At 55.3% G+C, this 21,682-nt stretch overlaps 1 protein-coding gene and 1 pseudogene across 1 annotated transcript in view; both read right to left on the reverse strand.

Moving 5' to 3' along the window:
- The window catches only part of ADCY1 (adenylate cyclase 1), a 207,670-nt gene that overhangs the window by 13,587 nt on the left and 172,401 nt on the right, over positions 1-21,682 (reverse strand). Inside the window, exons 15-19 of the mRNA XM_058296659.1 lie at positions 9,860-9,976; positions 8,786-8,932; positions 8,118-8,216; positions 3,578-3,692; positions 2,056-2,180 (exon numbers count right to left, since the gene is read on the reverse strand). Of these exons, the coding sequence (XP_058152642.1) occupies positions 2,056-2,180; positions 3,578-3,692; positions 8,118-8,216; positions 8,786-8,932; positions 9,860-9,976 (603 nt within the window). The remainder of the gene's footprint in view (positions 1-2,055; positions 2,181-3,577; positions 3,693-8,117; positions 8,217-8,785; positions 8,933-9,859; positions 9,977-21,682) is intronic.
- Positions 17,817-19,383, reverse strand: LOC139439011 (anaphase-promoting complex subunit 7-like; annotated as a pseudogene).

Consider the following 21,682-nt stretch of genomic DNA (forward strand, 5'->3'; position numbering starts at 1 on the left):
CAGAGTAGCACGAGGGGTAGGATCATCTTACAGAACGTATGAAGAGATGCTGTGTGGGAACCTCTGTCTGTGTTCTCCATAGCAGAACGAAAGCTCCTGGGCGATTTGACCTCTGGTTAAATCTGTTGGATCCTAGGCACTGTCCAAAGTACTTGACCTAGAGTTAGTGTCTAATAGACACTTGAGGGATGGATGGATGGATGGATGGAGTAAGATGTGGAATCCCTGCCCTATGGTTGGTGCTCAGAAGATGCTTGGCAGATGGACAATGGACTGAATGAGACAGGGGACAGATGCCTTCTAAATCTCCAGAGAGCTTGCAGAGGGCATTGTGGCCATAGGCTCTCATTCCCCCTGGGAGGCCCAGAAATCCCTTGAATAAAGTGTGTGCCCAGCTCCCCGCCATGCCGACACTGCTCCTGCATGCAGGGGTAGGCAAGAAAGAAAGAGCCAGATCTGAAAGTGAGGGGCTTCTCGGGAGGGGGGGGGGGAGAAATCCTGAGAGCCCCAGCAGAGTGTGGGCAAGGGCAGTGGGCAGAGAGGGGTTCCAGTGCCTCCCAGCTCACGGTCACGGCTCCCACGCCCTCCTGCCATCCCCCATTCTGAGGTGGCCCTGAGTCAACCAGTGCCTGGAGCTGCTGCTGTGCTGCTCACTGCCCTTGGCATTGGGCCGGTCATTTACCTCTGCTGGACCCCACTCCCCCATCTGTGATCTGGGGGATAAGAACTGGGGATGCTGGGGGGAAAGCACTTGGACGGCCTGCGTTAAGAGCCGATGGTCAATTTTGGCCGCTTTCGTGGTACAGCTCTTGTAGGCAGCCGCTCATCAGCATTCACAATTTCATAACGGTTCTTCCTAAATCTACAACTGTGGAGTCTGGACTCCATGCCAGCCCCATGTCAGGCACCGGGAAGCTTGAGTGAGCCCGAGTAAGACTGAGATGGCATCCAGGGGCCTTGGGGGCAGGCAGGTGAGAAGGGGGAGTTATTGCTTAAAGAATGCAGAGTTTTTGTGGTGAAAAAATGTGGGTAACGGACCTGGGTGATGGTAGATAGTAATTATCACTAAATTCTACACCTAAAAGTGGTTAAAATGGGAAATTTTGAGTTGCATGTGTGTTACTACAATAACAAGTAAAAAACCAAACCAAAACACAGAAACAGTAAAACCAGAGTTACTGAGGCGAGTGGCTAGGGAACTGTCAGTACCATGCGGGTACACAGCGTGGCAGAGGGAAGAGCTCTGGGATTCCAGGGCAGAAGCTGAGGTGGGGTGGCCTGTGAGGAGAGCTGGGGAAGGAGCTGGAAGGTTGCCTGTGAGCGAAGAGCCTTGAGCCCCCAGTAGGGGATCCACTGCTTTCAGGATGGGGCCCAGGCAGCCTTCAGGGTGGGAATGACACCCTGCAGCCCCTGGCCGCTGGGAGAGTCCTGGAGGAGAGCCTGTGACCTGCCTCCTGTCCACGAGGGAACTGAGCTCAGGGGATGCCTTGGTCCCAGTCTCACAGCCAGAAGGGGTGGGCTCAGGCTGGCCCCATCCCCGCTTAGTGCGGCCTTCCCAGCATGCGGCCCTCAGCCTGAGCAGGTGGGTCAGCAAGGACCCAGCTCCTTCCCTCCTGGCCCCACCCTAGGACAGGCCTGTCGCTGCTCACGCAGTTCTGCTAGGACCAGGCTGGCCCAGTCCCCCCGGGCGGGAGCCAGTGCAACTGCAGAGCAAGCCCCTTCTCGGTGGGGGTGCCGCACAGCGGGCGGGGTGCTGGGGGATGCCGGAGGTGCCGCCCACCGCCCACCAACATGGGAAGCCCCGGCCAGTGCTGCACTGCAGCCACCTGCTGGGTGAGCAGCCAAGCCGCACGGTGAACGGTGAGGACGCTAACGAGCCCAGGCAGACTCGCTGGGACACACGTGGAGCATATCCCGCACGTGCGCGGGCCGTGGGATCTGACGGGACGCGCACGGCTCTGGCGCCAGACATGCTCCAGGCTCTGCTTGGCCACGTCCCTCTGGCTATCGTCTGCCAGCCGGGCCTCTCCGCCTGGGGGTTCTGCTGGCACTGACCTGAATTTTCCCCTGGACCCCGGTGCTGTCCATCCGGCTGGCTACATTGACCGTGTTGCCCCAGATGTCGTACTGCGGCCTTCGGGCCCCGATCACGCCGGCCACCACGGGGCCGACGTTGATGCCTGTGAAAGGGCAGTGCGGGCAGTTAGCAGCAAGGAAAACTGACCCGGGCTGGACCGCTCGCTGCTTCCCATCTGGAAGGCTGCTCCTTCCAGGGTCTCGGACCTGGGGAAAGCCAGGAGCTCCACGTCTCAGAGCAGGTAGGCCTACTGGCCCCAGCTGCCCATAGCTTGGAATCCCCCCCAGTGCTGGCCCAGCCACTCAATCCCTCGTCCCCAGACAGGGCCTCGCTCCTAGAACATCAGCCTCTGAGCTGGGACCTGTCCCTGGAGCCAGAGCCCTCTAACATCTGATACACAGGGTCCCTGCCATGCAACCTCCCCCCGTGCAGCGCCTCATTTCTAACTTTCCCTCCTGATGCCAGGATCTCTTCTAGGGCAGGGGGTCCAGACTGCTCACAGTGTTTTAGGAACTCTGAGGGAAGGAACAAAAGCCCCTCCTCTTGACCTGGCTTGGGGTCCACCTTGGCAAGGGACCCCACTACTCTAGCCTCGTCGCCTTATATTTCAACTGGGGGAGAAGGAGCTGCACTCCCGGAGCTGTTGCACAGGTCAGTGCCGGGGGCTGCTGCCGGGACGCTGCGCCTGCAGCCACCTGCTGCGGATGCTTCCAAGCTGGCCAAAGGGTTCTGGCAAGATTCTGGCCGGTGGCCCGGGAAGTCCCTTTGGAAAGAGGGCAGCAGAGTGCTGGCATGGCGCAGGGGAGAGCAGGGGCGGCGGACACAGCCACTTGAGCAGGGGAGGGCCCAGCCCATCCGCCAGGGGCGGGTGGATGCTGGGGGTCCCAGGGAGGCACGGCAAGATGGGCAGAAGCACGGCGAGTCCAGGGTCTGGCCCCATGCGAAAGCCTGAGCCCAAGCCAGCCTGATAGGCACAGGGGACCCAGGGGCCCTCCACGCAGCCCCCACCTGGGACCAGCCTCTGTGGCGGAGAAAGGACCCAGGCGCCCTGCATCAGGGGGTTGCGCTCTCCTCACTGAGGGGTCGACCTCAGAGCCCAGGGCCTGGAGCGGGGTCAGCCAGCATCCCCCGAACTACAGCCAATCGAGGGGGCTGCAGGGGAGCTGGGCCAATACCCCACTGGAACCAGCGCTTGCTCTTAAGTACGTCAGAACCAGAACACGCCGAGATGGGCCCAGAGCTACCAGCACCTGGGACAACCGGAGGTCTCCGGTGTGTCTCCCGAGCTGGACAATCCTCTTCCAGGGCCTGCTCCGCCGTTCTGAACGGCTCGGGGGGCCCCCTGCCCGCCCGAGGCACGGGGCCTGCTGCTAACACCGCCCGTGAGGGGTGGGAAGCATCCTGCGGGCCCCACGCCCGGGGGAGCCTGTGGGAAGCCAGGACCAGGCTGCCCGGCCCAAGCAGGGCGGCTGCGGCAGGACACACTCGGAGCAGCCTTACCCACGCGGAGGACGAAGTCGTTGTAAGACTGATAGTTGATCTCATCGAGGACGTCGAACATCTCCATGGCAAAGTCCGCAAGGGCGCTGAGGTGGGAGGAGATGGACTTCTTGGCCTGGGCGTGAAGAGACGGGGGCAGTTAGACCTGGGCCGGGAAGGGCGGAGGGTAGGGCGGTTCCCCTAAGGGGCGGGGCTTTGAATTCCGGAGTCACATCCCAATAGCCCCTGGGCTCTGTGCCCAGTGGGGGCCACCCTGGGGTGATTTTCACCGGGTGGCTTTTGGTGCCCCAGGGGTCCTGAGGTCCCTTTATGAGCCTGGGCTCCAGGTGAGCGGGCTCGCCGCGCTGGGGCAGACAGGACAGCCCTGCCCAGGCTGGCCCTCTCCTTCCTCCCACTGCACAGACCGGAGCAGCTCGTTGAACTTCCTGCTCAGGGACAACGTCCTCCCGGGCCCCCCTAAGGGGTCAGCGCGGGGGACACATGCAGACACGTGGGGAAGCTCCCACCGCCCTGTCCTGGGCAGCAGGCCCTGCTGTGGAGACCCTGCCTTGTCTTTTTTTCCTGAAGGGTGGGGTTTTACGAGGCCCTTTCTTTTGTGAAGGACAGCTCTGGATGTTTTCTTTTCTCAGTCTTGGTTTTTAAGGAAATGTTACTTGGCCTTGAAGTGGGGAACTAGTGCTTTTACCCACCACTGTTTCTTAAACTGGACTCTAGGGAGGGGTCCCACGGGGACACTCTGAGAAGCTGCTGGGTAGGCGGCCTGGGTGGGAGCCGGAGGTGGAGAGAGCCCCCCGAGGCTGCTCCTCACCGAATACATGGTTCCGTTCTGCCTGCTTGGGAAGTGAAAGGAAAGATCACCGACTAAGAGGGACGAGAAGGCTGTGAGCCCAGCCGTGGCGGAGGCCGCTGCTCCGTCTCAGCTGCCCCTGGTGCGGGCTGTGGCAGTGAGGGGGGCAGTGCGAGACCACTCACGGACCCCAAAAAGAGAAAGACGCTGTGTGTAAGCCAACTAATCTTTGACTGAACTGGATTAGCTGAGGGGCCCTCGATTAAACTGCCTATTGAGATTAGGGCTTTGGCTGGACCACGGCAGTAGGTGTGACTCAGGGTCAGTCCCGCCCCCTCGCTGGTCTGATACGAAGGGACACGTGCTCAAGGAGACACAGGGGGAAAGAGAGAGCCCCACAGACCCCAGAGGAGAGAACTCAGAGAGAAGGCTCAAAGAGCACAGGCCCGGGAAGAGAGGCGCATCGCCTGATAGCCTGCAGCTAAGGAGAAGAGCCGCTGAGCCGCTGAGGGCGCCGAGGCCAGGCAGAGGGCAGGCCGTCTTGCTCCCACATGGCAAGGGACTGTAGTAAGAAAGCAGCCTTGCCGTGCCCTCTTCAGGGCCCTGTGACGGTGAGCTTCTGCCCCAAATAAACGCCTTTATTGAAGCCAACAGAGTTCTGGCACTCTGTGTCGGCACCTGTTTGGCTAACAGAGCAGGGCCTGCAGACCCGAGCCTGAGCTTGAGCGCAGATTACAGAGGCCCCTGTGCATATGAACAGATGAACCTCAGAAAGGAAAAAAGCCGGCCACTGGTGTCCAGATGCCTTTATTTTTCAGGTCGGTGACGCCCGTGCGTGTCCTGGCTGGTCGGCCACCCCCTCCCAGCATGGCCCACTGCTCCTGGCAAGCGGGGCATGCAGGTGGTGTCCACCCCACATGCACGGTGATGGCCTGGGCAGTGCGGGCCCAGCCGGGGCGTCGCGGAGGCGGGAATGTCACGCTTGCAGGCAGGGTGCGCGCAGCCACCAGATTCCTGCACCAGGCAGGTGGCGGGCAGGTGACATGCGAGTGCAGCCCACCTGGAAGTTGTGCTCCCCGCAGGCCGGGCCAGCCTGGGGACCACAGGGCAGGAGGCTGCAGCCTGTGCGCTCAGGCTGCCCCTGGACACACAGAGCCCCTGCGGCTGTCCAGGACCCCATACGGGCCCTGCCTGCTGCGCGCCCTCTCTGCCCTGCACCCCGAGGTGGGGGCGCGTTGCTGCGACTGAGCCAGCGCTAGCAAGGGGCTGGATACGAAAGGATCCCACGCGTCGTCCTATGAGGTTAGAAACGGCCTCGACTCCAGAAGGAATCATTCGTGCCTTGAACGGCAGCCGGGGGACAAAAGATGAGGCGGGGTGGGTGAGGCGGCCCTGCTGGGGGGCTGTGACCCAGGAAGGGTCCGCGGAGGTGGCCGTGAACCCTGCCCCCACTAATCCCCGTCCTGCGGGGTGGACTCATCTGTAAAGGGAATCTTCTAGGGCCCCGTTAGTTTCGGTGAGGCCAGAGTGGACCAGGAGGCCTCCATCCTGGTCACCAGTCATGGGGAGCCGAGGACTTTAGGGCCCAGCAGGAACAGTGGAGGAGCCAGGATGAGCCTGTGATGGGCAGAGACGGGGCCTGGGAGAAAGCGGGACGCGACCCCGTGGTGTCCTGTGAGACCCTCACTTCCTGTCATCTGCGCCCACGGGCAGGGTGTCTGTCACAGTGGCCCTGGGGGCCTGAGCGGCCCCCTGCCCAGCATGCACCAGCCTCTGCCCAGGGCAGAAGACAGGCTGGGCTCCAAGGCCGTGCCAGTCCAGGCGGTGGACAGGCGGTGCGAGTTGGCCCCGTCCTCAGACGTGTTCTGGCTCCACCTCCTCGAGGACGGGAAGGGAAACCGAGGCCACGGCAGGGGCCCCTCTGCCCCAGGCAGCCGAGGATCTGTGCCCAGGCCCCTGGAGGCCCCGACCCCTGGCCTGCTGGGCCCTGTGCACCGTGGCTCTTGGTGCTCATGGCAGGGCCCCTCCATGTGGCGGCGCATGCCTGTACTGGCAGTGGCCCCGCTGCCCTGAGGATGCAGAGGGAGCTGACGTCGGAGGACCACGAGGTGGTGGGCAGCCGGCTCAGTTACCCGTTCTCGAGGGAATGGAGCAAACGAAAAGGAGCTGCTGGCAGGAGGGCTGTGGGTCGCACGTGACAACGCTCTCCTCCTGCACGGCCTGGTCCAGCTGGCGCGGGTGGTGAGGCGGTCCCTGGAGAAGCTGTTGGCCACTGCCCTCTCTCTTTCCCTTTTTCATCAAAACCAACTGCACTGTGCTTTTTAGGCAGGCCCTGCCAAGTCCTCTCCTCTGGGTGCTCCCGGGGCCGGCTGATGCCATGAAGGGGTTTTGTGGGTAGAGTTCCACTGGCTGTCATTCAGTCAAAGGGCATTTCTTCAGGTGGCAGCTGGGCTAGGTACCCCAGAAAGAGGGGTCCTTCTTCTTAGCCTGTGACTGGGGGTGACCCCAGGGAAGCAGGGCCTCTGGAAACGTCCACTTACCGGGACCTTGCCTCCTTCCTGCCCCTGCCCCCCAGCTCCTGTCCCGAGGTCTTGACTCTGGTCCCCCCAGCCTCGACTCCTGGGCTCTCCCCCGGCCTCGGTCCTGCTCACGCTCGGTCCCTGCCAGGCTCCACGGACCACGCTGGGCCCTTGGGATCTGGAGTGGGGCTGAAGTTGTCATGCCAGGGCCTGGACGGTTGCCCTCTCCCTCCCTGCCACACCCCTGCTGCCTTCCCATCAACACTTTCATCCTTCCCTAAGGGCTCACTCCATCGAGCTTAATTTTCCTAAGTGAAGCTCTCTCAGGGTCGCGTTTTCCGGAGCGCTCAGGGGTCGTCACCAGCTCCCCAGCGACGTGTATACAGCTGCCCGTCTTGGGGTGGGGAGCTCACCGCCCCAGAGCCTGTGACCCACGCTGTGCTCGGCACATGTCCTGGCTGTACCTGGGAGGCAGGTTGGAGGACGTACTGCTGTCCTCTACATGGCCATTCACCCAGGAGGCGCTCCAAGTGCTTCTAGAAGGTAAACTGTGCGAACAGGTCCGCTCTTTGTTTTGTGAGCCTTGCACGATGCCTGATGCAGGAGGCCTCCGTCCAGGTTTGCTGAAGGGATCCTGGTGCTCTACGGCCGGCATGGTAAGGACTGGGGGGAGAAAGGGGCTCCCCTCGGGACGGACCAGCCATTGCCACCTGCCTGCTCAGAGCGGCCCGGACCCCTGGGCAAGAGGAGCTGAACAACCTACTGTCTCCAGCAGGGCTGAGTAGGGGAGCCAGAAGCTGGGGTGAAGCCTGCCCAGGGAGTGCAGGCAAGGCCGGGTCCAGCTGCGCCGGGGACTCGGGGAGCCTGGCGGGCCAATGCGGCTCTGCTGATCCCTCTGCTGCACCCCACTCATTGTCACCCGCCTTTACTAAGCCCCACGTGCCTGTTTCCAACTGCCTGGTTTGGGACACATTAGAGGAAGCCAATACCGAGCTGAGACTGCTCCCCCTTGGGAGGCACGGGGGTGTGGGATGCCCCAGTGGGGGAGAGTGAGGGTGGAACAGAGGGTAGCTCCATGTAACCTGGATTGAGGTTCCGGAAGAGATTTTCCAGAAAGAGAGCTGCGCTGGTAAAATCACCCGCAAGCTGCTCTCCTGGCCAATGTGAGGGGCAGAATCCGGCCCGAGAGGCGGGGGGAGCTTCTCAGGCCCCAGGATGCCTCGACGCCACTCACCTTGGCCCCCGCGGTGGGCGTCAGCCCCACAGCCGCCATGTAGGTGCTGCCAATGGTCTTGATCTTCTCCAGGTCCGTGTACAGGTCTCTGTCCATGAGCTTGGCAAAGACACAGGACCGTTAGAAGGCACGCAGCACTAGAGAGCAGAGGGCAGCCTCGGCCACGAGCCACGCACAGCGGGCGCTTTCGCCACGGCGGGCCTCCTTGCTTTGGGAACGGGCTGGAATATGCAGCCCGAGACACTTAGACAGGGGAGCCGAGGCGGGAAGTTATGAACACACAGCCCTCCCCTGCCAAGAGCCGAGGAGGCTCCCCGCGGCTCTAATTCCCAAGTGGGATGGCCCAGACCCCAGCGGCACGTGGTGAGGGACCTCTGAGGGACCCACTGCGGTGGACAGAGCCGCTTGGCCCAGATCGGGTCACCAGACGTCCCCCATCCAGGCATCTCCGCGTGGAGGACAGCAGTGCGCCGGGCCGCCAGCTCCCCCACCCGGCAGGGCCGCATCTCTTCCTCCGTCGGTGACCTCGGACCTCCAGGGGACATACAATCTGCCGGATGGGCATGCTTCCCCGGGCGTGTGCACCGCTCGGTCCCACCGCGGAGCCTCCCGAGTGAGGGAAAGGCCCCCGGCAGCCCGGGGCAGGGTCTCGGAGGCGCGGGCCTCACCTCGTCGAAGTCGGCGATGATCTCGTTGAGGAGGCGCAGGCACTCCACGCCCATGTTGTTGCCGTCCAGCTCGATGTAGAAGTCGTTGAAGTTGGGGATGGAGGCGAACATGACGCCCACCTGCGCGTACGACTGGTAGTAGAGGTCCTGCGGGCCAGACGGCACGGCGCTCAGTGAGGCCAGCAGGACGGGCGGGCTGGCCCCCGGCGTGAGCCGTGGGGGAGCGCCTATTTGGTCAGCCCACGGTAGACCCCGCGGACTCGATCCTCTAGGTCAGTGGTGTCCTTCCCACTCTACAGCTAGGGAGGCTAGGGCTCAGAGCGGGCCGGCAACTTCCTCAAGGCCACACAGCCGATGCGGGGCAGGCTGGGATCTGACTCGGGGTGAGACCAGAGCCCACCCCCGCCCCACGGTACCACCTGGTACTTGGCGAGGGGAGGAGGGGGCAGCAGGGTAAGAGGGCAGGTGCGCTTGAGAAAATCAGTGCGCTCTGGACAGTTCCAAAGCACTGCAGGATTAAACATCCGCACCGAAAAAATGTCTACGGCCAAATCCGGCCCAGTTCAACTTCAGGGTCTCATTTATGCCTTGGGTAATTAAAAAAAAAAAAAAAGGATCCAAATCTTTTCAGTGTTGAATTGGCGCTTCTGGCATCCGCCCTGGACAATCCTGGTACTTACTGCTCTTGATTGCAGTAGCTGACAGTTATAAAAACACGACGACAGACACAACCCGTGGTGCGCAGAGGGAGGGAGAAAATGGAGACAGATTCTGTGCATGGACGGGCAAAGCTGACACCCGCAGCCTGGCCCGTTCTGATTTTGATGGAGCTTGTTGGGCAATGATTATGGGTAAGGGAAGGAAAACTCCAATCCAAATTCTCAGGCCTTGAAAGAAAGCACTACCCCCCCCCAATGTAGTTATGAACCCCGTTTCCCTCTCTCTGGGGGTAACATGCTATTTTCTCTCCCTCCTTCAAAAGGGAGATGAGCCCAGGCCACTGCCCCGCCCCCTGCGCGCGGGGGGTTAACGGGGCCCCACGGCGCCCCCAGGCCCGGGCACGCGGGGGCTCACCATGTTCCTGGGGTTGGACATGAGGAAGTGCTGGGCCACGTGGGCAGGCAGGAGGTTGAAAAGGATCCTCTTGTTGTCCAGCTTCACCCTCTCCATGTCGTCGCGCTCCTCCTCTGCCTGAGGAAGGGGTGGAGAAGGCCGCCTATGAGTCCCTGTCGCCGGCTATGTGGCGGGCTGCTCCGCTCAGAGTGCTTGCGGCGGGTCTGCTGCGCGGAGCCCCCAGGTGCCTCCCTCAACTCCCCACCGGGCAGAGGGTACCACGAATAAGGGGCGGGGTTCTGGAGAGCCCACCCCCTTGGCTGAACCTCCAGAGGACAGACCATGGCTCCTCCCACGTCCCGGCCAGGGTGCGCCCACAGCCGCCTTCTGGAGACCTCAGAGGCTTGGCCTCCCTCAGCCTGCTCAGGGCCTTCTGCCTCTCGGGCAGGGCGGACCCTGCCTCAGGCCAGAATCCAGGTCCTTCTAGAATCTCTCCCCGCCTCCACTGGACGCTCGCGTCCCCGTGGGTGCTGAGACAGTAGGCAGTTCCAGGACCTCGGAGGGTGCAGATCCAGGGCCAGCTGTGGTGAGCAGAGCAGGTGACCGCCAGCACCCTGGGCAAAGGGGCTGGGGGAAGGCGAGCGGCATCAGGCAGGGAGGGGATGGAGTAGAAGTGGGGGGGGGTTGGATCCCACCTTGTCCCCGTTTAGCTGCAGGACCCCACAGAGACCAGTTAAACCAAACAGCAAGGGGGCAGTGCGGGAGAGTGATGCCTGCAGCCTCCTGGCAGGCACCAATGCTCAGAAATGGGCCGCCAGCAGGGCTGTTTGTTACCTACACTCCCTGCCCAGAGCCCACGCACGGAACGCAGTGTCCGTGTGCCAACGCACTGCTCTTGGCAGATGTGGCTAAGCACGTTCTAGCAGCTGCTGAGGGACCTGACTCTTGAATGTAGTATAACAAGTGCACACGGAACGTCCCTGTGGCATGGCTTGGAGCCAGCAGGCCGGGGGCGTCCCGGCTCTGCCGCTGAGTGCCAGCTGGCGTGAGCAGCGCACGCTCAGCCCTCGGTGCTTCAGTCCCCTCGTCGCGAGACAGGTGGGCATGCAAACCCCCATGTTTAGACGCGCCCTTCACTGGGTACTGCTCAGGTGGCGAGGGAGGGGTCATGCGCCTAGGACACCCGTTTTGGGTATGGTGGTGGTTAGATGAGCTGGCCGGCTTCCATGCTGCCACATTGCATGTGGTGGCTCTAACTGCTTAAAAGCAAGAGGTCGAGGTGTCCAGAGAAAGACGAAGGAGGCCTGGCTCAGTGAGAGCGCCTCTGGCCACAAAAGGCAGCGGCAGATGCAGCGGGGCAGGCCTGGCCATCGGCGGGGCAGGCCTGGCCATCGGCGTGCCAACCTGGGAGCGTGCCGACACCAGCCAGTGGACCGAGGAGCCTGCCTGCCGCCGGGCCTTTTTCCCTTTTAGCCTGCTCTTCACATGAGGATCTGCCATCAGGCGAGGACGAGGAGACCCCGGAGCCGGGACGCACATCGCCCTGGCCTCCTGGGCCGTCTGGGCAGGCCTTTGTGGCCAGGAGGCCGGGCCTACAGGGAGGGCCCCAAGTCAGTAACGGATGGCGACCAGCGCCAGGAAGGGAGGTCCTAGAACAGGGTGCGGGGCCCGGGGCGGGGACAGGGGCGGCGGCGGGCGCTGGCAGCGAGCCTCGCTCTCAAGCCAATTTCTTCTCGGGGTCAGGGTCCGCAGGTCTGGAAGCCAGTGGTCCCAGCCCAGCTCCCCAAAGGTTTTCCCTCACACCCTGCTGTCAGCAACGACCCCCTGAACACGTGCTCTCAACAGCAAGTGTCATTTAACATGGTCACTATACTCGTCATTTGTTCATTTGTGATTATTTGTCAAATATATGAATAATTTACCAATACATTGGTTATAGTGATCATGTGTTAATTCATGTTGACTATTTGGTAAATTTCTCAATAATTTGTGATAATTAATGATTTGCCAATATGTTAATTAAATATTAACTTATCAAAATATTGATTATATTAGGTGTTCGGTCAAGAATTGATTGATATTTTAACTATATGTTATTATGGGTTTTTTTGGTATAACTCATTCTTTTGGTTCACTGAATTTCAGTTTTTACAATACTCTTAGAACAATGCAGGTTAACTCTGGTTTTGGGGGATAACAGTTCTTACATGAAGAACTCTATTACATGCTCATTTTTCTGCAAATACCTCTATTGACTGGGTTAACAAACATTGTCACAGGAACAAAGTGTTGACAAAGTATTGTTTTCTTAAGCCATAAATCACTGCATTTATATTTACAAAAAGTCATGAATAAACATGCATTTCTCATTTATTAGGACTTAAATAAATGTTTAAACATTAAGGCAGTGATGATTCTAAAACATAATGAAATTCTAAGTTAAGGCTTTGTTTTGAAACTTAATTATATATTAATACACAAACCATTTTAAAGGATGAACTAGAGAAAGCAAATACTAATTTTAAAATAATAGCCTTATCTACTAATGGCACAACATTTTTTGCTCTCAAAAATACTATCATCTGGGAAGCAGACTTGGCCCAGTGGTTAGAGCGTCCACCTACCACATGGGAGGTCTGCGGTTCAAACCCTGGGCCTCCTTGACCCGTGTGGAGCTGGCCCATGCGCAGTGCTGATGCACGCAAGGATTGCCCTGCCATGCAGGGGTGTCCCCTGCGTAGGGGAGCCCCACGCGCAAGGAGTGCGCCCTGTAAGGAGAGCGCCCCAGCGTGAAAGAAAGTGCAGCCTGCCCAGGAATGGCGCCACACACATGGAGAGCTGACACAACAAGAAGACGCAACAAAAGAGACACCGATTCCCAGTGCCACTGACAACAACAGAAGTGGACAAAGAAGACACAGCAAATAGACACAGAACAGACAACTGGGGCGGGGGAGAGGGGAAGAAAAAAAAATACTATCATCGATGTCAATAATTTTTTAATAGAATCAATGTGATTGGCTAGGCTTCGTTTTAAAAAAGGCCTTGGTTTATCACTTTGTGTTGAAAAAAGGTTCTAAGTTGAGTTCTTTCAACATTTGGATTTAATGTCCACCAGAATTAGATGTTCTTGTCAAATCATCATGTATTTTTTTCATCCATCCACAAATACAAAGGTATTTGTTGAAATTTGACTATTAAACGTCCATCCTTCCCATGTCAGTTATTCTTACAGACTAAATGGAAGAAGTGGTATTGTTTCATTTTTAACAAATGAGATGAAATTCCCTGAAATTCTGGTTATAAGATTTTTTTTTACCTAGCCAGGAAATTTTTATGTTTTTAAGAGAAATTGTTGTGGTTGCTACAGGCTGTGACTGCCAGCAAAATTCGATGCTTGACACACACCAAACATCCATCTTCAAAATGTTTTGCCTCTAGCAAAACGATCCTTCTATTGCCTAATGTCTATTATCAAAAGGCACTCCCTTTCCCATGTGAGAAACCCCTCTTTTGACTTTAAGGGACAAACACCATGTGCGTGTGTTTTAGAAATCATTTACAAGGAGGCATCTGTTGACAGCCGCTTGGCATGACAGAAAAGCCACTCCTTTGGAACACTTGCCTGGTGGTCAACAGAACGAAGGAGATCAAAACAAAACAAAAAGCAGCCCCACCTGACAACGCTCCTGCCTAAAAGCTGAGCGGCTCTGAACGCCTCTCCAGTCACCCTAAGAGCAGGGCAGGACATCGGATGGAGTCACATGGACCCAGCCAGCTCACCTTCCAGTACCAGGGGAGCCTATTTCCAGAAGTGAGTCACCGCCAGAGGTGCCCCGGTCTTCCTAAACGCTGCTGGGTTGTCTCCTGGGCCTTCGGGGTACCTGCACCCCTCTTTGGTGGGCACCAACTGCTCTGAGAACTACCTCCATTTGTGGAAGGGCAGAGAGAAGAGGCTTTACCAAGGACACGGAGCGACTCAGCCCTGCAGCCCATGTGTCAACAGGACTGAATTCCTAACTTGGGGGCTGAATGCTGTCGTGTGCTGTCATTGAGAAGAAGGCATTCTCTAGAGCATCCAGAACAGCCTTCAAGAGTGCTGAATCCTCTGTGGGGTCTGGGGGGACAGGGTCTACCTCCTGGGGTGCTCTGGCTCACAGAATGCACCAGAACAAGAGCTCGTGGCTGTCCGGCCTCTCTTAGAGGCTCTGCAGTAGACATCCCTAATGGCCATGCTTCCTCCCTGTAGCAGTTTGATAAGGTTATGAATTCCAAAACTAGATATTGGATTATGTTTGCAATCCGGTCTGTACCTGGGCATGATTAAGTTATGATTAGGGCTTTGATTGGGCCACATGATTAGGACATTGAGTCCCCACCCCTTGATTGGTGGTGACTCACAGATAAAAGGCATGGCAAAGGACAGAGTTGAGGGTTTTTGATGTTGGAGTTTTGATGTTGGAGTTTGATGCTGAAGCTAGAGCCCCGGGAAGTAAGCTCACAGAGGAAACAGAAGCCAGCCCCAGGAAGAGAGGAACCCTGAGTCCAGGAATAAGCAAGCCCTGGGAAGAGAGGAACCCTGAACCCAGAGAGAAGCAAGACCCTGGAAGGGAGGAACCCAGGAAGCCTGAGCCCTGGCAGACGTTGGCAGCCATCTTGGCCCAACACATGGAAAGAGACTTTGGTGAGGGAAGTAAAATATTCTTTATGGCCTGGTATCTGTAAGCTCCTACCCCAAGCAAATACCCTTTATAATAACCAACCAATTTCTAGTATTTTGCATCAGTACCCCTTTGGCTGACTAATATACTCCCCTTTCAGTGACAACAGGGCAAAAATCCAAGCCCACTCTCCTGAAGACCATGTGACTGACACGGCCACTGCCACATGAACTGAAGCAATGCATGCCACTTCTGGGCTAGAGTCTTCCCCTGCTGAGGCAACCAAAGAAGCCCCCGTGTCCACCAGCCTGGCCCCTGCAGTTCTACAATGCCAGGGTACCTCCTTGATCATCTGCAATGGAAATGGAGAGAAAGGAGGAACAAACCTTTGCTATTCAGACCACTGATACTCGATGGCTGCTTGTCACTGCAGCACAACATAGCTTACACCCTCCAATGGCAGGACTTTGAAAATATTCCCCACTTTTCTCTTGCCGCCCCCTCCCATGCATGGTAGACTCCTTGTGTGCACCTGACTCCACCACCTCCAGCTTCTCATCCACTTTGGCACACACCAATGCCATCTGGGTGTCCATTGCATGTCCCTTCTGGATGGATGTGACTCTCTGTGCATTTCCCCACACCTTTTCAGGGTCAGACCTGACCACTCATCCCTCTACTCTCCCCTTGATACTGAGGATTCCCCCCAAATACTGACAAGCAGCAGATCTGGAAGATCATCTTGCCTCCAAGGTAATGAATGACCCTAATCTACAGCATTTCCTTAAGCAGTTATCCTACTTTGACCTGAAACTTCACAGGGATGGCACACTCACTACAAGTCCATCTCACCCAAACTACAAATCTTCACGGTGTCGAAAACCTCCCTTTCATTCAATCAAAATTTTCCACTGCCCCTAGTTCTCTGTCTTCTCTGTAGGCCAGCTAGGAGAGGGAAGGCTGGAATCCCATCTCTCTGGAACCTTCCCTTCCCTGAGCTCAACACCCTAACTTGCTAATTTCTGGTGATCTCTAAGATCCCTCAGTGTCCTGGAACCCAGCCAACTAGACTGAGTTCAGCTTTCCTCAGGAAGGACACCCATCTACATCAGGGGTCAAACGCACCATGCGGTCAGCAGCAGCTCACTCCCCAGGCCTCTTTCCATGAGCTGCTGCTGCACAGCCAGCTGCCCTGGCCCTGGATTCACAAAGAACTTTAAAAATGGACAGATGCTTTTCAGGTTTTTTTCATGGTACAAAAAATCTCTTTTATGAGTTAAGTGCCCAGATGTGCTTCTGTTTCATGCTCTAGGTCACAGCTGTTTCTAGGACCCAGCCCAGGCTCCTGGCCGAGTTACCAGATTAGCAAACAGGAAAACTGTTCTGCCACCCAGCAACTGTCAGCCTAAGTAAGGCATTATTATCGAGGTTAGTGGGGACATTTGGGACAGCCTGGGATGATGACTTCTAGAAAGAGGAAACTTTCTGAAGGGCCAGCCCCTGCGGCCATCTGGCTGGGGAGAAGACCCCCTAGGCACCGAGATGATGGGTCACTCCTGCAGGCTCATTAACAGTCTCACAGACAAAACACATGCCTTTCACCTTGAGAGCTAAGTTCTCAATCAGCACTCTGTCCCAGGAGCCCAGCCACGTCTGTGGGCTTCAGAGGGCTGCATCCATCCTTCCTGGGTGGACAGGACGATGGAGATGTGTGGAAGGCTGGCCAGGCTTAGTTTGAAAACTGGAATCATGACTGGAAATAGGGAGCGAGGGGCAGAGAGCCCTGCTGCCACCGTGTCCTCCCAGAGTGCGGGCTCCTAGGGTCTTCAAGTTCACTGAGGAGTGCTCAGAGCAGGGCTGGCCATGCCGTGTGCTGAGCCACTGCTCCTGGGCAGCCAGCGGGGCTGCCTCCCTGCCACTGCCCCCCAGGGCCCCCTGCCCACTCCCTTCCATGCTGTCCAGCGCTCCTCCTGAGTGGCATCTTTGGCACTGTCCTTCTCCATCTACTGCCTCTCCTCTAGCGACTTCTGGTCACTGGGGTGTGCTGTAGTTTCCTAGGTTTCTCGAGCAAATACCATGGCATGGTTTGGCTTAAACAATGGAGTTAATTCACTCATGGCTTGAGGCTTTGGAAATGTCCAAGTCAAGGCACCATCGAGGCAATGCTTTCTCCCTGAAAACTGTGGCCTTCTGGGGTTGTCTGCTGACCATCCTGGGCTCCTTCGCCACATGGCAAGGTACCTGGTGGTGCCTCCTGGGCCCTTCCTTGTCTTCTGAGTTCCTCTTTCTGCTTCTGGCTGTTCCCTCTGTGGCTTTCTCTGTGTGTCTGAAGTTCATTCTGCTTTACAGGACTCTGGTAAGAGGATGAAGACCCCTCCTGACTGAGCTGGGCCACACCTCGGCTGAAGCAGCCTCATCACCAGGTCCCACTTACAATAGGTTCATACCCGCAGGGATGGACTAAGTTTAAGAACATGTTTCAGCTTCAGTCCCCACAGGGTCCAAACATAGCGCTGTATTATACTGGCCCCACTGACTGCCACGTGGAAATCTCCTAGGATCCAATGTAAGACACAGTTATCTGATTAGCTAATGTGCTCCTCTGCAAAGCGACTCCACCCTGGTAAGTCTGTCCTCTGCCAAGGAGTTCTGCTTTTTTCACCACAGCCTTGATGTCAGCTGGCCTTTGGGTCAGGACTTTATCTAATAAAGTTTTGGCTTCTACCTGTGTGGCTGAGGCTTCAAGACAAATAGTGGGCAGAAAGGTAAGGATTTGTGGTTTGTAAAACTGAGAGGTTTGTAAAAGTCGTTGGCCAGTACCATAGCTTCACCAGCTCTGTCAGGGACTAGGTGACATTCTGTGACAGCTTCCCAACAGTCTAAGCCAGAGGCCCTTAACCAGGGGTCCATGAACTTGAATTAAAAAAACAACAACACACATTCCTGTGGGGACGTGTTGGACGTGTTGGTGCAGATGTGATCTATTTATTAAATAATATACAATACAGTGTGGACTTAGTGAGGGGTATGTGGATTTCACCTGCCTGGCACAGGGGTCCGGGAACACAAAAGGTTAAGACCCCCTGAATGGCACGGTGCAAACCCTGTGGTCTCCCACAAGTGGATGATTGTGTCTTGGACAATGCCTGTGATGGTTTGAAGCTGTCTGGACCCCAGAAAACTATGTTCTTAAAACGAATCCATTTCCAAGCAGGACCTTATGGTGAGTAGGATCTTAATGTAAGTTGTGGCCCACCTCATCCAGTGTGAGTCATTTATAAGAGATTAAAACTCAGACAAAGGAAGAAAGCCATGGAAGCAAGAAGCTGAAGCAACAAAACCTGGAAGAGAAGGGAGAGAGCAGCAGACACTGCCAAGTGCCTTGCCATGTGACAGGAGTCCAGGATTGCCAGCAGCTGGTCTTTGGTACAAAGGTATTGCCTTGATTTAGACATTTTCATGTCCTCAGAACCCTAAGCTTGTAAGCAAATATATATTCCTGTTGTAAAAACCAACCACTTTCTGGTAGAGTGTCTTTGGCAGCCAAGCCAACTGGAACACTGCCCACATTCCTTAGTAGGAAAGCTTGAATCGTATACTGCTTAGCTGAACAGTGTTGGCTCCTAAACAGAGTGCCCTGAAGTAGCATTTGCTATAGAAGCTATGACACCCAGAGACCAGCCAGGGTTCTGTGTGCAGGGCAGAAATATTTAAAGGTGGCAGCCAAGCTTTTCCATGTCCTCCAGCTACCCTTCTTGGGCCAGGAAATAGGCTTATACATCCATTCCTTTCATCAGATAAGGACCCAACATCTGCTCCTGTTCATACTTGAAGACAGATCTTTTATGGTCTCCAGCTCTGAAGGCCAGAAGTGCTAAGTTTCTCAGAGGGTCCACGTGATCTCTCAATAATGATTTTTTTCTTTAGTGAACACATGGTATTGACTGCTCTTGAGTTGTCACCTGTGTGCACAAATGCATATGCTTTTGATCTGCATAGAGAGCCAGTCTGAGTTAGGCATCAGGTTTTGAGTTAGTCTGGACCATATTCATTGGCATCGAGGCCACCTCGGCTCCTTTTACAAACAGGGACAGCAAACCTAGAATAAGGATCAAGAGATAATGGGCACTGCTTCAGCACTTCCTTATAGCTGGTAACAGAAGGGTGCTTCTGTCCAGCTTTCTTGTTGAGGTCTGCCAGCATCCTGTTTATTTCAGAAGTTCTTTGTCTTGAAAGCATCCCATGATATATAGCCATGGAACCTTTATCTTATTTTAGCATTGTCTAACATTCAGCCATTTTGTATTTCACTTCAGTTGCAGATTGAAGACAGCAGATACAGCCAGCCAAAGGTCTCACCTCTGAAGGCTTACTCAGGACTTTGGTCTACTATAAAGCCATGGCATTTCCATCTTCCTTATCATGGAAGCGAGACTCCACAGGATTCCTCAGAAGCTGGTACTTCTGAGGTGGGGAGAATAACTCAGGGTTGTTGTTACTCATCGTAAGGATCAGTGTGCTGAGGAGCAGCACGGTGGCATGCCGTCCACGGCTTACCACGTCCCACATGTGGTCCATCACATTCATCCTGGCCCACAAGGCCAGGCAGTGGCAGCAGAGAAGCTTTTTCAGTTCTATCCTTTTCAATTCGTTACAGCAATTCAGCTCAACAAAGTCATTTCGGATCCCGAGGCTGACACTGATCACTTGGTGCCCTTGCCCAGCTTCATGCCGCATTGGCATGGTCAGGGGCCCCATCGCCAGCAGATGATGAGGCAAGATGGAGCTGCAGACAGGTTTTCGGTCCTGATTGGAGACTTCCAGCTTGTTGCAAACACTCTGAGGGCTAGTATGTTGGCATTTTCACGTAAATATTTCTTCAAATTGTATGCAGAAATGTAATGAGTGGCTTTTCAAAGCATGTGACAGTTTGACTATGGTGCAGAAGCTGAGCATCAACTGCTCTGTTTCCCTTACTCCCCTGTGTGATGGCTTGAAGCTGGACAGACCCCAGAAAAGTATGTTCCTAAAGCTAATCCATTCCTATGGGTGTAGACCTATTTTAAGTAGGTCCTTCTGATTAAGTTACTTCAGTTAAGGTTTAGCCCACAGTAGGTCTTAATCCTTTTACTGGAGCCCTTTATAAATGGGATGAGAAAGAGAGAGTGTGTGCCACAGAAGCAAGAACGTGAAAGCAAGGGAACTCAGAAGAGAAGAGAGCTCAGCACAGGCCACCATGTGCTTTGCCATGTGACAGTGGAGTCTAGGATCATCGGCAGCCAGTCTTCAAGAGAAGGTATTGCCTTGATGATACCTTGATTTGGACATTTTTCTCAGTCTCGAAACTGTAAGCTTGTAAGTTAATAAATCCCCATTGTAAAAGCCAACCTGTTTCTGGTAGATCGCTTTCAGCAGCTTTAGCAGACTAGAACACCCTTATCTAACTTGGTACTCTGAAACCTCAAGGGCCTTCAACTGGCCACTCACAGGCTTCCCCCCTGGTCCCCAGGTCACCACTGCCCCTGTCTCATTTACCTCCACTTCCTCTTTATCAGAGAATGAATTTTAGAAGTTCTGATACTTTGTAAAATTGAAAGTGTATTCCAGATAGGGCCTGCTTTTGACATACAGTTTTCATATACCTCTGCTACCATAAGGCAAAATCTTCATTTTAAATTCAAAGAATTCAGCAAACTAAAACAATTATCCCTGGAAATAGGGAGTGAGAATTCAAAGCAGTAACTAGAATATATGCATGCAGGTATATGTATGTATTTATTTCTTCTATCCTTCACTGGAGAGCTCCTTTGTGTGTGCTTCTATAAAATAGTCACTTATTGCACCCCTCCTTTCTAAAATTAAAAATTCAGAATAAGACACTTCTGGCATTTGTTTTGCTTCCAGTTTGTTGTACCACAGTTGGAATTGTTCTTGGGAAGGTCTGTGATTTGCTATGGTGATGTCACAGCTGGGGCAGCAGCTCCAAATCACAGGATCCAGGGTCAATGAACTAGAGAGCAAACGTGGAAGGGCAAATACACGGGGTTTTTCCAGCATCCATAAGCAAGGGCAGAAACACTGATGTAAACAACAGTGGACTGGGGAGGGCAGCTTGGTTTCCAGATACCAGAGATTCTGTTTATGAGGGGCTTCTCCAGGGGAAAGTGTCATCCTGTGTAACTGCTGGGCAATTCTTTGTGTCTTAGGCCAAGTGTCTAATGCAAAAATTTGAAGGCAAGGATTTGCTTTTATAGGCAGAAAGCAAAATGTGGATCCTGTTTTAAAAGGCAACAAGCCTGCTTTTGTAGAAATGGTGAAGCCAGGATGCCACGAGGGGCAGGCCACCCTCCCCCTGCAGGGTCTGCAATCTCCTCCTCTGCAGGGTCATGTGGGACACGGAAGCCGGAAGGAAAGGACCTCAGCCCCCCTGTCAGAGCCCCACCTCTCTGCCTAAGGCCTCCCAAGCAGGGTTGAGTCCTCAGGAGAGTTTCACTTCCCAAGCTTGAGTTAACACTCACATTTACCTATACATCTATGAATATTTACACCAACACAAAAGAAGGGAAGGTGGCCTTTGGAGTTGCTTGAACTCAGCTTTGTAGTTTGGACTTTCAGTCTAGGCTAAAATGCCAGAAGACTGGACCCCAAAATGACCACGTCACAATATTTTCCTGTGAGGGTGGAAAGACGTCCCCTGGTCCCTCCCTTCTCTTCCAGGTCAGCTGACATTCAGCTTTTCACTTTGGTGGCTTTCTCTTTCTCTGTCCTGGGTTTCATATAGGACTCCAGCAATGGGATTTAGACCCATCCTGAAGAAGCCTCATCCAATGGACTGGGTTTGAGAACCTGCTTTTCTGGGGAACAGACAGCTCCAACCCCCCACAGGGCCGCACAGGACCGGTCTCACATTCTCTGTTCCTACAGAGGGTCTTCTCTCCTCCTCCCTCAACCAGAAGTGGCTTGTGAGCAGGGTCCTAGCTGGACTCATCTCTGAGAGGCAGTGGAGTCCAGGAACAGGAGAAGGCCATGGCTGGGCCTCATCCATGTGGGCGAACCACTTTACCATGCTGGAAGTACAGAGGCTGGTTCCTCCCTGGGGAGGTTCGTGAGGATGAAATGTCTCAGGGGTTGCTGAGTGCCCAGTGGGCGTGCAACAAATATGAGCACCTTTGTTTCTAGAAAC

Source organism: Dasypus novemcinctus, chromosome 5 (assembly GCF_030445035.2).
Source record: "Dasypus novemcinctus isolate mDasNov1 chromosome 5, mDasNov1.1.hap2, whole genome shotgun sequence".
Classification (NCBI taxonomy): Eukaryota; Metazoa; Chordata; class Mammalia; order Cingulata; family Dasypodidae; genus Dasypus; species Dasypus novemcinctus.